Below are 14,809 nucleotides of genomic sequence, written 5' to 3'. Positions count from 1 at the left end.
CTTGGGTCTGCTTTTAGGATGAAGCAGAGGAGAACCCTTTGCGTGGAGCACCAAGATGGGTTGTCTTGCCACAGCTCCAGGACAGTGAGATGAGTGCTTTCCCTGGAAGAGAGCTCTGTGCTCCCCCGTACCCCCTGGAGCCCTTAGGTGTGGCCAGCATCAGACCAAGACCTTCTCCTACAGAGAACCTGGCATCGAGTTTGACGTTGGGGGACTTGGGATCAGCCCAGCTCTACTGCAGGTAGAGCTGCAGGTCAATCCCTGCCTTTCGGCGCCTCAGTTTCCCTGTCCATGCAGTACAGTAGAGAATCCAAGTGCCTGCTGGCTCCCCATCGGCCGTAGCATTAGACAAGGCCCTCTTCAGGTCCCCATCCTTAGTGGACAGGTAAGTTTTGCCACCAGAGCCCTGCTGTGGGCCGAGGAGCTCTCCATGTGTCCCTTCAGCAGGACAGTCAGTCACGTTTCTGCAGCCTGCCTGGGGGGCTCTGCCGGGAAGCGCCAGGGCTGCCTTTTAGGTGTGCCTCACCGTGACATGTGGAATCACCCTGTCTGGGCTCAGCCACTGGCAGTTTCTAACAGGCTCCTGCAGGAACTTTGTGGGTGTCCCACAGCTTAAGAACATGACCCTCAAGGCACAGAGGGCCTCTGGCACTCCCGGGTCCTTTGTCCTCGCAGTTGTCTTCAGCCTGACATGAAGCACTTTCCCTCCTGGGGAGGCGGCAGCTTGGCCTCTGCCGGCTCAGGGGCTGCCTGTCTGGGCAGGATGATTCGTCCAGGTTCTGCCTTCCTTAGCCCTGGGCAAGAAGCAGGAATGTTTGAGGGGAGGCCTCCCGCAGGGCTGGTCCCTGCTCTGTGCCGCAAGGGCCCATGGTTGCCCCTGACCACCACTCCGCCTGCTTCTTATGCCAATAGGTGCTAGAAGTCTGTGAAATGCTGGCAGCCAGGTGCCCCACCACTATGCAGCTGCCCTGGCTCCTGCATTCCTTCCTGTCACCCCCTCACTTAGCCTTAGCACCCTGTGTTCCTCTGTCAGGAATTCTCCCCTTCTGCCCCTACCCTGTGGAGCTGTCTCTCCATCAGCCCTCGGGGCCTGAGGGCCAGGGGCAGCACAGGCCTTTGACCCTCCTGCTCTCCCACCCACCTGAGTGTCAGTAGAGTTCAGGAATTTTCCAGGGCAGGTGTGGGGGCTGCAGCCCCACCCCAGGGATGAAGTGGTGGTCCAGCAAGTACCTTTCCAATGGTTCTTCCATCACTTCAGAGTCCCTCTGTGCGAGTCACCAGTCTGAACATCGAGGGTGATTTTCTTCAGAGCAGTTCTGGAAGGAGGTTCCGGAGCTGAGGGGCTACCAGGTGAGCAAGTGCCCTGCCCTCTCCACATCAGGGCACTGTGTGGATGCCACCCAGGGCCTCCAACAGATGGAGAGGAATTGGTCCCTGGAGCAGGCAACTGAAGATGCTCTTTGCCCCAGGTGTTTGCCCTGTCCATTTTTCTCGAGAGGCCTGGCCAGCTCTGGTATCCCTTTGCCTGCTCAAGGTGAAGAGGAAAGACGAGCAGCATTCTTGTTGAGGACCCCTGGTGGCCATGTGGCAAGCGCCCTTCTGTCAGAACCTCAGTGCCCAAGCTGGCCTCCTTGTTGTGTCCAGGGCAGATTGTCCAGTTCTAGAGTCTGGCCCTGGAGCTCCTGGTGGGAAAGGCACCCTATGTCTGCCTCACAGGGAAAGGAGCTGAGGGCATTGTGAGGAGGGAGAAGTGCTTTCCTTTTGGCCGTTGTCTCCACCTCCTTCCCTGCCTACAACCTTGATGGCATCTCCAGGTGCACATCCTGGCATGTGGCCCTCCCCTTCCTCGATGACTGATGCCCACAAGGGCTGACATTCCAAGTAACCAGCATTGTCCCTGACACCTTGATTCCAGTAGCCATAGAGACTGGGGGAGTGAGGGAGCTCAGCCCCTGTCCCAGCCAGATGCCTTAGAATGTATCCGACTCTAGACCTCTGCTTCTGTGTGCTGCAGAGGCAGCTTCCTAGAGTGCTTGGCATGGCTCAGGACAGGCTGGGGGCTGCCAGCTCCCTCACACAGCGTCTTCATAGTCAAGAAACCAGAGGCGACCGGCCAGGGACGATTTGCCTCCTCTAGTTTCAACAATGTGCAAATGCGGTTTAAAAAACCATGTTGAATTCTTAACCTTTTGTTATCTGAATAAAGCAGTTTATTTCGACACATGCTTTTGTCCGGTAAGTCCCTGATTAAGACCCAGGAGAAGAGGGCCACTGATCAAGGCTAATGGATCACTCCTCTTAAGAGGAGACAGGGCCCAGAACAGAGGTGGGCGGGAAGCACCTTCAGCATTGTCTGAGTTTCTTTCCTTTGATCCTGGAGGGAGAGCAGAGTCGTGTTTGCCAGTGAGAGTGGGACATGGAGCAGAGTGGTCAGCTGGCGAAGGAAAGCATGTAAGTGCCCCGGCTGCACTGTCACCTGGCGCATCGTGGTTAACAGAGCCTTCACAAATGCCGCCTCATTTGATTTACTGGGAATATCAAGGCCAGACTTAGCGAGAGGAGAGGATCTCTCTACCGGTAGCCTCAGACCTGCCACTCTGGAGAGTTCCTCAGGGACCAGCTCTCAGATGCCCCTGCAGACCACACGCCCTTCCTGGCAAGAAAGAGCAAAGGTTTACCACAGAGGCTGAGGTACAACCAAGTTGCTTTGGTAGAGAAACTCAATTGTATCTGAAGGTGCACTTTTTTAAAAAGACATTAAAGCCACTGATTGAGCAGGGCCTGGTGGCACATGCCTGTGATCCCAGTGACTCAGGAAGCTGAGACAGAAGGATCATGAGTTGAAAGCCAGCCTCAGCAACTTAGTGAGACCCTGTCTCCAAATAAAAAGTAGAAAGGGCTGGGGATATGGCTCAGTGGTTCAATCCCCAGTACAAACAAAAACAAAAACAAAACAAAACAAAAAACCTCTGTGAAAAGAGCTCAGACATTAAATCTAGTGACGGGGATTTGCTGCTTTTAGTCAGTATCACCCTCTCTTCCTATAGTCCCAGCAAGATCACCTCTGAGGGCAGGGTTGCATGGATGCCACAGTGGGGCCCATGTGTGGCTGTCTTCCAACTCAGAGAAGTGGCCAGAGTCTGAGAACAGGTAAGGCTGTCTGGTTTTCACTTCCTACTACCACTGCAACATCTGTGCAGGGATGTCCTCTGCCAGGGAGTCTGGCTCTCACGGCCACCTCAGTAACTCCTGAAGCAGCCGGGGATAGACAAGCCTGCAGAACCTTCTGTAGGAAAACCAGAAAGCATCTCTATGAAGTGTCACAAAAGACAGTGTGTCCTTAGGAAGATGAGTGGACGGAGTATTACCTGGCCCTTCGCTCTTGACTGCCAGGTTCAGCAAACCAGATGAAATACCTGCCTAGGCCAACCTGTCAGGAAATTTTCACAAGGGACCTTCTGCTTCATCCCTCAAGCTGGTTTCTGTCATAAAACCCAAACCTCATCTTTCTTCCTCCTTCAGGCAATGAGGTGGAGGTTTGCAGAAAAGAGATCAGGTGTTCAGCGGCTTATGGGGTGGAATACTTCTTAGTGTAAGATCCGTCCATGACTGCTAGACACGAACCCCTGCAAGAGTGAACTGGAGCTTGCCCTACAGCCCCCACCCAGACTGTCCCTGTCCCTTCAGGAGTAGCTGAAATCAGGAGTTCCTAGATGTGGCCGTGTTTCTCACAGGATACCCAGCTCCCATCACAGAGAGGAAACAGGTACAGAGTTCTGAGGGATGCAGGTGGGCGGGCCTCTGAGGCTCCAGGAACCTGAGGAGCTGTGAGGGAATTCAGATGCTACACTAGCCTGGGGTTCGGGGCCCTGGGGACACTGGGACTCCTTCACCCAAGGCTCTTCTCCCTTTTACAGTCAGCAAACGATCTCTGCTTTGTCAGCAGCATGCGCTGTGGGGAGACAGCCTCCCTCTTCCTAAACCCCCAGGTGTGCACACCGCTGCACCAGTCCTGCAGCTGATTTGTGCTCCCCTTTGAAATGCCATCAGTCTGAACAGTGGGAGTCAGTTTTAAGAGAGCTCCAAAAACAAGCAGGGGAAACAAAGTTTATTTCAATGTAATTTCAAGAGTTCCAGGAGCTACATACAACAATGTCACATTTTCCCACGCTCAGAGGTACCTAAGAAAAACCAAGCTTAACTAGTGACAGAGACAGCTAAGCTAGGAGTCTAGGTCTTCCTGAAACTTCTGGCCTGGAAGTCCCTGTTTAATGACAAGCAACAAGGCACCAGCACGCTCACTCGGGAGATGTCCTTCTCAAACCAGTGAGGTTCCTCCTGAGCCAGGGCCACAGGTTCTCTGGTGAGAAGTATGTGTCACTAGGCCTGACCCACAAAGACAAAGGTCCAGAGTTGTTCCCACCCCAACCCATGTCCTGTGTCTGCAGAGAAGTGTTAGAACCTGTCTATGGCTCCTGTAAGTCTGCAAATTCAACATTTTAAAGAGCCTCTCTGGCTCCTTCTGCCTATGCCCTTTCTGGGAATTCATCAGTCCCCATATCTACAGAAAGTTGAACATAGGTGTCACCAACATCGGGACCCCACTTCCTGGGAGATATTGTGAAAATGTGTCACTGTGCCCCAAAGCACTCACTTGGAAGCTACAGTGTAGCTGGCTAAGCCCCTGTGAAGCGGATAATGAAGCCAGAGGGACACTGGGGGTCTGCTCACACCGTCTCCACCTCTTGTGTCTGGACACAAGCGCCCTTGTGGGGAGCTGCAGTTGTGTGTGGAGACACTGCATTAAGTGTGAGGAGCCGTGGCCCTAAGTTCTGGTTCTGTCACTAATGAACTATGTGGCCTTAGGCACATTACAATATTCTGTCTCAATTTTACCACCTGCAAAGTGAATGGATCACCTTAACCTCTAAGATTCCTTTCAGTTAAAAACAAAATTCTACAAAATTAATATGTTGGGGTGTAGTTCAGTGGTAGAGTGATTGCCTAGCATGTGTGAGGCCCAGGGTTCAGTCCTCAGCACCACAGAAAAGGAAAAATATGTCATGTTGTGGGCCTGTATTTTGGGGAGCTGTTTAATTAGGCAGATAGTTTGCCCCCTGGAAATGGGCACCAGCCCAAAGGTGTCCACACACTGAATCATATTCTAGGGAACAGCCAGGGCTGGTGACATTGATGAGTCTTCTGTGGTTAGAGTAGGTGCCAGTTGATGGTGATCCCCTTGTGGACCCCAAGAACAGATGGTACTGGCAATCAAATGCAAACTCTGGACAAAAGTGAAACAGACCGGGCCAGGTGTGGTGGTGCACACCTGTAATCCCAGTGACTGGGGAGGCTGAGACAGGCAGATCACAAGTTCTAGACTAGTCTCAGCAACGTAGCCAGGCACCCTAAGGAACTTAGTGAGACCCTGTTATTTTAAAAGGACTGTGGATATAGTACAGTGGTAGAGTACAAAAATAAAATACAAAAAAATAAAAGGTGAAGCAGACCACTAAAGGCACAGAGAGCAAAAGCTATAGGCACCGAAACTGAGCTGCTATTTAAACTGAGCACTGGCTTAGGTTCCAGGAAAAGCTGAGACAGAAGGAAATACGTTCCACGATACACCTGTCACTTTATACAGAGAAGTCATGTTCTTTTCTTGTTGTTGCAGTACAGGGGTTGAGCCCAGGATCTCACACGTGAGGTGAGAACTCTACCACCGAGTTAGAACCCCAGCCCAAGATTTTTTTTTTAATTGAAACAAAATACAAGGAAGTAGATCTTTTCTGAACTCTTTTGAGAGAGACGAACTTTCGCTTAGGACTATAGGACCAGACTATTTCATTCCATCCCAGGAATGCCAAGTTCATCCTTATTCTGGGACTGTATTAATGGGGTTCTTTACAATACAGTTAAAATCTCGCCCCCTCTAGGGAGTCTTCCCTGGTATCTCCATCCTCTGAATTCTCATAATAGACACTATTTTGCTCACAAGGTTTTTATCCCAGTCTGACCAGCATGATAGTTTTAACATAGAATATCACTCCTTAACTTGATTAGAAACTCCTCAGTGCTAGGATGGCATTTTATACCAGATCTTTGTGTTCCACCCCTTCCTACCTCCAGCTTGCATGGATACTGAAAGGATGGAGGGTGGGATTTTACATTCCATACCTTCGCGTCACCCAGCTCCACCTCCGACTTCCATGAATACATGTCGAAATGATGGATAAGAAGGTCTCAACTAGAGAATGGGGAAGGTGGATGTGGCTGATTCCTGCTTTGGGAAAAAAGCTAAAACCACACATCACTGGGGGGGGGGGGGGTCAGTTTAAGGACACCCCCACCCATCCCCGTCTGTATCACAGGGGAATTGCTCCGTTCCAGTGCTGTGCAACCATTGAAGCCAGAAAAGATATGTGGCAGGCTGCTTGGGGAGGCATCTACTGCCAGAGCGACCTCTACCAGCAGGTAGAGGTATCTCCACAGAAAACAGATTAATAGATGCTATTAATTTCCACAAAGTCCAAGGACAAAATCGGGCTCATAGCAGGAGGGCCCTACTGTGCTAGGTGCTCTCCGCATGCTTACTTCTCTTAGTCCTCCAGCAAGCTCGTAGGAATTGCCATCCCCACTTTATATTTAAGCGTATGGTAGCTATGCGGAGTCGGAACCTACACAAAGCCGCTGCTGGGTTTCCTAGACTGAAGCCAGGAGAGGGTGCCATCACCCGCTGAGAGTGGGCTGCCCAGGGTCAGACCTCGCGCCTGCCACTCAGCTCTGCGCTCCGGTCCCCCTGGTTCCTTCGCATTCCCCGCCTGCCCCTGAACTCCCGAGCACTGGCTGAGGTCCTGCAGCCCCGTAACTGGGCTCAGCTCCGTCCATGGCGCTTCCAGGACCCAGGGTCCACATCCCGGTCCGCCGCCCCTGGAGTGGGGAGATCGTGGGCTGCAGCGCAAGATCCGGGTACTAAGTAGGGACGACCTCTGGCTGGACCCACGGCCCCAGGGGTGTTCGGGAATAAAAAAGGCGCGTGAGTCCCCGTACACCCTGGAGTGGGGCGTTTTTCTACTCGGCCAATTAACGAGTGGGCTCCTCGGAAGGCCTGTCCTCTGCCGCTGAGTGACAGGATGCTGGGTCGCACGAGTTCCCACCAGGAACGACCCGGAGGCGCGCGTGCGCGGATCGTGCCCCGCGGAGCGCCTCCGCTCCTCGGGTCCCGCTGCGCATGCTCGCTGTCCGCTGCCCGGCCCGGGACTCGCGCTCCGGCAGCATCCGTCGCTCCGCCAGCATCCGTCGCTCCGCCGGGCATCCCAGCCTGGGCACCCAGCGCCCACTATGACGGCGCACTCCTTTGCCCTCCCGGTCATCATCTTCACCACGTTCTGGGGTCTCATCGGCATCGCTGGGCCCTGGTTCGTGCCGAAGGGCCCCAACCGCGGGTAAGGAAGGCGCTCAGGCCCTGGCCGCCTACGGACCCCTCCCCTGTCCCGTGCCTTGGACTCGCCCCTCCACCCCAGGCTGCGTTTTTCTTGCCCTGCAAGTCAGCGTCCACAGCCGGACGCCCCTCTGTGACGCCGTCTCCAGGTCTGCGCACTCGGGCCGCGTCCAGCCGGGGAACAGGCAGGAGGCCAGGGAGAAAGGGCAGATACAGAGGTGAAGCAGGCGACATTGTAGGTGGTTGTCACCCCCTCCTGCAATCGGCGGCGGATGGACATTGATGGCAATTTCCGCGCTTCTCGCCAGCGTTGGGATCTTGAACAAATGTCAAGCCTCAGTTTTTTCGTAGTAAAATGGGGATGAGGATGATCCCTGCCTCATACGCTGGCTGCTAATACCTGAAATGGTGCACTTAAAACAGCAGCGTAGGGCACATTTTGAATAGTGGATAATTTTAGCTGGTATGTTTAGAAAGTGCTCTCTCTTCGCCCACAAATCCATTGTCTGATCGGCACTGCCTTCCCCAGTGCCCAAACAGGACTGGCCCCGGTTGCTAGGTAATATTGAAATTAGGAATCAAATACTAATTTCTCCAGCACCAACTGGAAGTGCTTTAGATCTGAGATCAAAGACCCAGCTTTGGATTAGTTTTAGCCAAAGCTTAAAAGACTGGAGGCTGCTTGGATAAATGAGTGTTGCTATTGTTCTAAAAATCTGCAGGGTCAATCAGGTGCCTGGCGCATGCCTGTAATCCCAGCCGCTGGGGAGACTGAGGCAGGAGGATCACAAGTGCAAACCCAACCTCAGCAATTTAGCGAGGCCCTAAGCAACTCAGCAAGACCCTGTCTCTAAATAAAATATAAAAAAGGGCTGGGCTGGGAGTGTGCCTCACTCCCACACAGTGTAAGTGCCCCTGGTACAAAAAGAAAACAAAATAAAACTCTGCAGGGCTGCAGGGTCCCACCACCTCACTTTGTAAACATTTTAGTGTCATCTTTTCTGCAAAATTCGGTGGGTTCTTTCTTGAGTCAACTGACATCTCTCCTGCTGCATTTTAAGCTTTTGTCTTCCGTTTTTGAGTGGACACAGGTTGCTAGTCCCTGTTCTATGTAACAGTTCAGCCTCTGAAATGCCTGTCTTCTTGCCTCTTGCCCTGACTTCTGCTCTACTTTCTTTCCCCTTGTCCTGTGAATTTTGCATTCCAGAGGCGGCTCCACAGAGTGCAGCTCTGGGCAATGCCTTTTCCCAACCTCTCTGCATTAAGATGGAGGAATCTTAGGTGATGGAAAGGGAGGTGAAGGGAAGTGTTCATCACATGACTTGGATGTGGGCAGTTGGCCTCCCCATGAGGTGACATTTAATTTTTTCTTTTACATCTTGCAGTTCTTACCCTGAGTGGGGGTCAGCCTCCTGTGTCCATGTGGCATCAGAAAGGCCATGGGAACAGAGCTGACACCAGGAGTTCTTTCTCTGGCTCCAGCAGGGCCTCCTGGTGGTGGTGACTCTACCCTCCTGACCTGTGCCCTCTTCTATTGCAGAGTGATCATCACCATGCTGGTGGCCACTGCCGTGTGCTGTTACCTCTTGTAAGTACTGCCCTCCCCAGCTGTGTCCTCCTGCTCCTCCTGGCCTGCTCTTCCTCTGCCTGGAAGCAACCTTCTCGAATAGCTGAATCCATAACACGGGAGTGGAGGCCGTGTGCAGGGGTCACGAGAGCGTCAGGGGCCTGGGAGAGTCATGGACTCCGGCTCTGGTTCTGGCCCTCCGCTCATGTGTCAGCTGCATGAGCTTTGTAGCACCCATGAGCCAAGTTTTCTCACCTGTGAAATGAATGGGGTTGGACCAGCTGGGTGGTGTCTAGACCTGGCTGGGCACCCAAATGGATCCTTCAAACCCAACTTTCAGGCTCCAGCTTAGATCCCGCATCACAGGTCTTGGGTCGGCACTTGGGAATCCATATTCTTTAATGAATGACCCCAGGCTCTGGAGTGCAGCTGGCGTAGAACCAGTAAGCCAGAACACCTCTTCAGACTTGGGAAAGGTACCCTGGAGATACAGGAGACTAAGGATGCAAGTACCTGCACACAGGTTGTTGTGGTTTTTGCTTTTTTGGTTTTTTGAGTATTTTCCCTGGAAAAATCATCTGTAAGTTCCATTTTCTAATGTTGTTTGTTGGTCCCTCAGAACTTGGCAGAATGTCTTCATTTGCTCCTGGGAGGGCCTCAGAGGGCTACATTTGATGGTTCAGAAACGAGGACATAAAGGATGATGGCCAGAAGGGTGGGATGATTATTAATACTGAATCAGCAAGTAGGAAAACAGGCCACAAACTAGTTTCAGAGACATTTTAAGAAAGTGCCACACTTAGAAATTATATTTACGAGACATCAAGTCTGATGATGCTGGTATAAAGCAATAAAATTCCTGATGGCCTCCCTGGCATTGGGCACTCCCCGGGCTGCTGTGGGGGAGTCAGAGGTGAAAAGATGCATCCTTCCTGCAGAAACAGGCAGAGCACCCTGATATGGGCATGTGAGACCCGCCGACTCAGGCACTCTCAGAGTCTCTGGGGCCTCTACTATGGACAAACAAAATGGGAACTTTTATCCTAAAGAACAGGGCCAGACACCACCCAGATGCACAGCTGCTGGTGGGATGCCTTCATGTCCCTGGAGAACAGACTGACCAGAAGGACAGAAGTGGCTCAGCTATAGGCAGCCCCCTCTCTGCCCCCCAGCTCCTCCTGTCTCAGGGTGGTTCCTCCCTCTCGTTCCTGAAAAGAGAGGTTCTGGGCTAAGTCTGTAGCTCAGTGGTAAAGCCCTTGTCCAGCACATGTGAGGCCCTGGGTTCTATCCCACAAAGATAAAAGCCATTCTGGCATATCTGCTCCTCCCACGGCACACTGGGGATCCAGACCAGGTATGTTTGTGGACCCCCCTGGAAATAGCTCCCAAAGACCCTTGAGGCTGCCTCGCTGTTTCCCAGCCCTAACTCAGGGACCTTACAAATGTACACAAAACCAAGTCAAACCAAATCAGTACCCACAAACCCCAGACCAGCGCCCCATGCCTGCTGGAGTGTGGGTGGTTCCCTGGGGCCCTGGGCACAAGTACAAGCCATGCCACCTGCTGGGTTGGCCAGTTTTTCCCTAGGAAGAAAAGAGAAGAATGGACAAGACCCCCCTTGGTGTTCAAGGTGAGTCCCTTCTGAGCCCATCCCTCTTACTCTGCTGTCCCCCCCAGCTGGCTCATTGCCATCCTGGCTCAGATGAACCCCCTCTTTGGGCCCCAGCTGAAGAATGAGACCATCTGGTATGTGCGCTTCCTGTGGGAGTGACAGGCCACCACTTCCAGCCCCAGGTACCAGGGTGTGGGTGCAGTGGCCTTGCAGGTGGGGAGAAAGGGCAAGCAGGTCATGGAAAAGTTCTCTGGATTCAGGAGAAAGAAAAAGGCTGAGTGCCAGCTCCCTGCCGCAGAGTGCCAGCCACCGGGGGCAAAGACTGGGCCCCTGCTCCAAGTCCCCGTGGTGCTTCCCAGGGAGCGTGCACCAGGCAGCCTCTCCGCACACAGCCTCAGCTGTGCAGCAGCCAGGCCACAGGGGGTGGCGGGTGAAGTGGAATCTGTTCAAGTGAGGTGAGGCCAGGTCCCGGGAATAGGGGGACACCCTCCTGGACAGGGGGACGTGTGAGTAGAGCTCAGTGACAGGGCAGGAGCAGGACTGAGGATGCGCTCTAGGGAGGGACGAGTCGGTCGCTAAGCAAGGCAGTGACCCTCGTGTGATGTGCATTTCAGATGCCCCGGCTCTCTGGATGACCCCGACCGGATGTCCTGGAGACCCTTCAACCCCACCCTCCCCACACAGCTGTCCTGGTCCCTCTGTGCTCCCTCCTGCCAGCACCTTGGGGCCCACACCTCCAAGGCCCTCCGGGTTCTAGGACACCCCATCTTCCCAGCCTGTCGGGCCCTGGGAAAGCTCTGAGCTCAGATGCAGGCTGGAGCAGGGGGTACCCTGCCCGTAAGCTCCCACTGCTCTGGAGTCTTCTCTCCCTCCCAGGTGAATCCTAGCTGAGGAGCTGGTACTAGTGGGATCTGTCCCTTTCCAGTGGGGCTGAAGCCAGGACTCCACCGCAGCGGAGGATGGTGGCATCCCTGTGAAGGAGGGGCACCCCATTCAGAACACTGGAGCCTGGGGTGGAGTCCAGCTGGGGTGCCAGCTCTGTCCCTGCCTGCGGAGAAGTGGAGGCTCCTGTTGGATTAGGCCAAAAGCCTTTGCCAGCTCTGTTGTGGAATTCAGAGTTATTCTTTAATTTTCTGACACATGGAGATGTAAAATTTCTGGAAATATTGAAGTAACCAAGAAATGCTCATACAAAAAACAACATAATACTTCGGGTCAAGATTGAAACCTACATGTCCAGGATCCTTTGTAGCTGTAAAGTCGCTTGGTGGCTTGCACAGGAAGCTGTGTCTCCTCAGAATGTTCTCCTCTGCCTTCCTGCCCTACCAGGGCCTCCCCAGAGCTTCATGGCATTACCCAAGTGACCTGGAGCTGGGATGAAGAAAGAAAGGGGAGGCCTGACTCCGGGGATCCAACGAGCCAGGTCTGGCCCCTCGCCCCAAAAACCAAATAGCAAAGGTCACGGTGAACCCATGAGAGGAGCTCAGTCAGTGTGGCTATGCCAGGAGGACACCGGGACACACGTCCTTAGCCCTGTCTTGCAGGGGCTGATCATGACTTTGAGGTTTTATAGAAAGGGGAATGAGCACGAGGAGCCGGGATTTGCAGAGCTGGAGGCTTTGCACAGCCACCAAAGCAGGTGATCTTGACGAGGTGTGATCTCTCCAACATTGTCCCAGGACTGGTGCCGTGGGACCTTATGGATCATGCAGAAGGTGCTGTTGCCTGTGGGTAACTTGGACTCAGCACAAGATGTTTATCAATCAGACCTGTTGTTCCTGAAATCCAGAGTGACTGTGAGCCAAGGAGGCAGGTGCAACATGGACCAAGTCTTTAATCCTGTTTTTTGCTGTCCCTGGGATGTTTGCAGGCAAAAATGAAGAGTCTATCCTTGTTACAGTGCTGCGGGTACCGGGCCTCCCCTGGCTCCTGCCAGGCTTTGCCCCGCAAGTGCTCCTGGCTCTGTACTAGGGACAGTGAGAGAAAGAAGCACAGGTCATATAGAGTGAGACCAGGAAGGACCAGGAGAAACCTCCAGCCAGTGTCCTCCTCAGGAGAGAGTGAGGGGACATCACACTCTGCCCGAATATCCAGAGCTAGTTAGGACAAAGCCTGGGCTTTTTTGTTTGTTTGTTTTATTTTTTGTTCTTTGGTTTTTGGTAGTGGAGGTTGAACCCAGGAGCACTTAACCACTGAGCCACATCCCCAGCCCGTTTTTGATTTTGAGACGGGACCTCGCTAAGTTGCTTCAGGCCTTGCTGAGTTGCTGAGGCTGGCCTCGAAGTTGCAGTTGTCCTGCCTCAGCCGCCTGAGCCACAGGTGTGGGCCACCACACCTGGCCAGCCTTGCTTATTTATTCACTATTTATTTGGCATTTCTTCCTTCGAAGTGGCAGGAGAATATGATGTGTCTGACCCAGATTCCCTGGAGCTGGGTTTGCCAGTCACTCAAGTTGGGGCCTCCCATGCATAACCCTCCACATCCCTTCCTCCCCAAACCTCTGCAGCCTTCCTGTGAAATGGAGCATGGTAAGCACGGCTTGTATTGAAAACCCTATTCATGTCTAATAAATAATTGTGATGCCAGATTACTGTTTGATGGACCACCCCTGGCCTCTGCCCAGTTTGCTGCCTACCACCTCCTGCCCACCTGATTTCCATTTCTTTGGTGGGTGGATCTGGGGAACCCTAAACGGGGCTAGCCGCTAATGCCCTTGGAACTGCACTTCTGGAACAGGGACACAGAAAACCACATTTTTCTGACACCTGGAGGAAAGTGGGCCTCTGTGCCCTGTCCTGGATTTGGTCCAGAACCAGGGCTCGCAGGATGAGGAATACCAGTGCCTGTTAAAGTGGAATTTGGATCACTCCCCCCCCATGGCCCAGATGACAGAGTGCAGGGCCAGGGCTATGCAGTAGAGCAGGTCCCCAATGTTTGTGCAGTGTGACCTTCCTCCCTAAGCATCCAAAGACTGGAATCATCTGCCTGGCTTTCTGCACGGATAAGGAAGGGGGAACAGAGAGGGCCAACCACTTCCGGGCCAGGGCCTGTAACCAGGATGTGCTGAAAGAAGTCCTGAGGGAGGAGGAGGAACTGGGGACAACTGAGGCAGAGCAGACCTGGGGGGCCTGTGGCTGGTCAAGGGGCTTAGGTTGATCCTGGGGCAACTGGGAGTCAGAGCGGGTTAAAGCAGAGCAGGGAGACATGACCCAACCTGATTTCCAGAATTCTCTCTACAGGATGCACAGAAGACAGGAGACTGGTTGAACATCTGATGAGAGGGCCAGGTACAAGTAGTGAGGACAGAAGAGTAAGTGGGAGCTGGACAGGACCTGCTGGCTGTGGGAAGGGCAGAGGCAGGGCCTGATCCGCATGCACCGTGACCCATGGTGACAGGATGCCACCTCCCAGGCTAGCTGTACAGCTCAGAGGTGAGCACAGAGCAGGAGCAGGGGTGAGGAGGGGTGTTACGAGCTGAGGTTTTCCTTTGTTTCCTGCTGAGTTGAAATGTCCAGGCGGTGGTTGGGTGGGTGGGCTGGAAGGTCAGAGGAGAGCCTGTCTGGAGATGCTGGATCGGAGTCCTTAGCATAAAGTACCTGATGATCCCCAAGGGATGGGAGGAGCCCAGGGGGCCTTGGAAGAGCCCAGAACAGGACCTCCAGGAATGCCAGAGTCTGTGGGGTGGGCCCATGGAGGATGGTGGGAGGGGTCTGGAGCCAGCTGAGTAGGACCCCAAAGAGTCCAGAGAAAGCGGATTCAAAGAGGAGTGCCTCAGGAGTGCTCCTGAGTGTCACACGCCTCCATTGCCCTCTGCAGCTTTGGTGACAGGTGAAGTGAGCCAGGAATGAGCAGGCAGGTAAAGGGGAGTGACAGCGAGGGGGAGGAGCTGTGGGCCCTCTTAAAGCTGGGCCTAGCGCTCAGAGGGAGCCGCACAGGAAGGGACTCGGGGCCCATCTGCCTGGGTCCCTGTGGGTCAGCTGGGCCTGGGCACCACCACAGCCCCTGCCACTGTCGATGCGGTCACTCGGCCAGCCCCAGCCTGCTGCATGCCCACTGCTAGCACCTTGGGTCTGGGCTGCCTCAGAGCCCTGGTGGCTCTTGGTCGGGGTGGGAGGTGGGGTATCAAAACGGTCGCTTCCTCCAGCAGGTGTCTGTTCCCTGGATTCTTACCTTGTTGGTGCTGAGGGTC

General features: G+C 53.8%; 1 protein-coding gene across 2 annotated transcripts; it reads left to right on the top strand.

The window, feature by feature from the left end:
* Positions 1-7,264: 7,264 nt before the first annotated feature.
* Positions 7,265-13,203, top strand: ATP6V0E2 (ATPase H+ transporting V0 subunit e2). Of its 2 annotated transcripts, none has more exons than XM_079149336.1 (4): positions 7,265-7,445; positions 8,982-9,029; positions 10,686-10,754; positions 11,235-13,203. In XM_079149336.1, coding segments are annotated over exons 1-4 (222 nt in total). In that variant the 5' UTR covers positions 7,265-7,341; the 3' UTR covers positions 11,236-13,203. The 2 variants fall into 2 exon arrangements, with proteins under 2 accessions (XP_079005462.1, XP_079005461.1); XM_079149335.1 differs by having other exon boundaries at positions 10,686-10,802.
* The last annotated feature ends 1,606 nt before the right edge of the window (positions 13,204-14,809 follow it).

This window comes from Sciurus vulgaris (genome assembly GCF_902686455.1).
Source record: "Sciurus vulgaris genome assembly, chromosome: 8".
In the NCBI taxonomy this organism is placed as follows: Eukaryota; Metazoa; Chordata; class Mammalia; order Rodentia; family Sciuridae; genus Sciurus; species Sciurus vulgaris.
Note: the sequence above shows the minus strand (reverse complement) of the source record. Positions and strands in the feature narration are given on the sequence as shown.

Bases quoted from the DNA above. Each gene is read 5' to 3' on its own strand.
- ATP6V0E2 (XM_079149335.1), top strand. From the start codon at position 7,342: ATGACGGCGCACTCCTTTGCCCTCCCGGTCATCATCTTCACCACGTTC. The intron at 7,446-8,981 runs GTAAGGAAGGCG...CTTCTATTGCAG, and splicing joins CCGAAGGGCCCCAACCGCGG to AGTGATCATCACCATGCTGG. The intron at 9,030-10,685 runs GTAAGTACTGCC...TGTCCCCCCCAG, and splicing joins GCCGTGTGCTGTTACCTCTT to CTGGCTCATTGCCATCCTGG.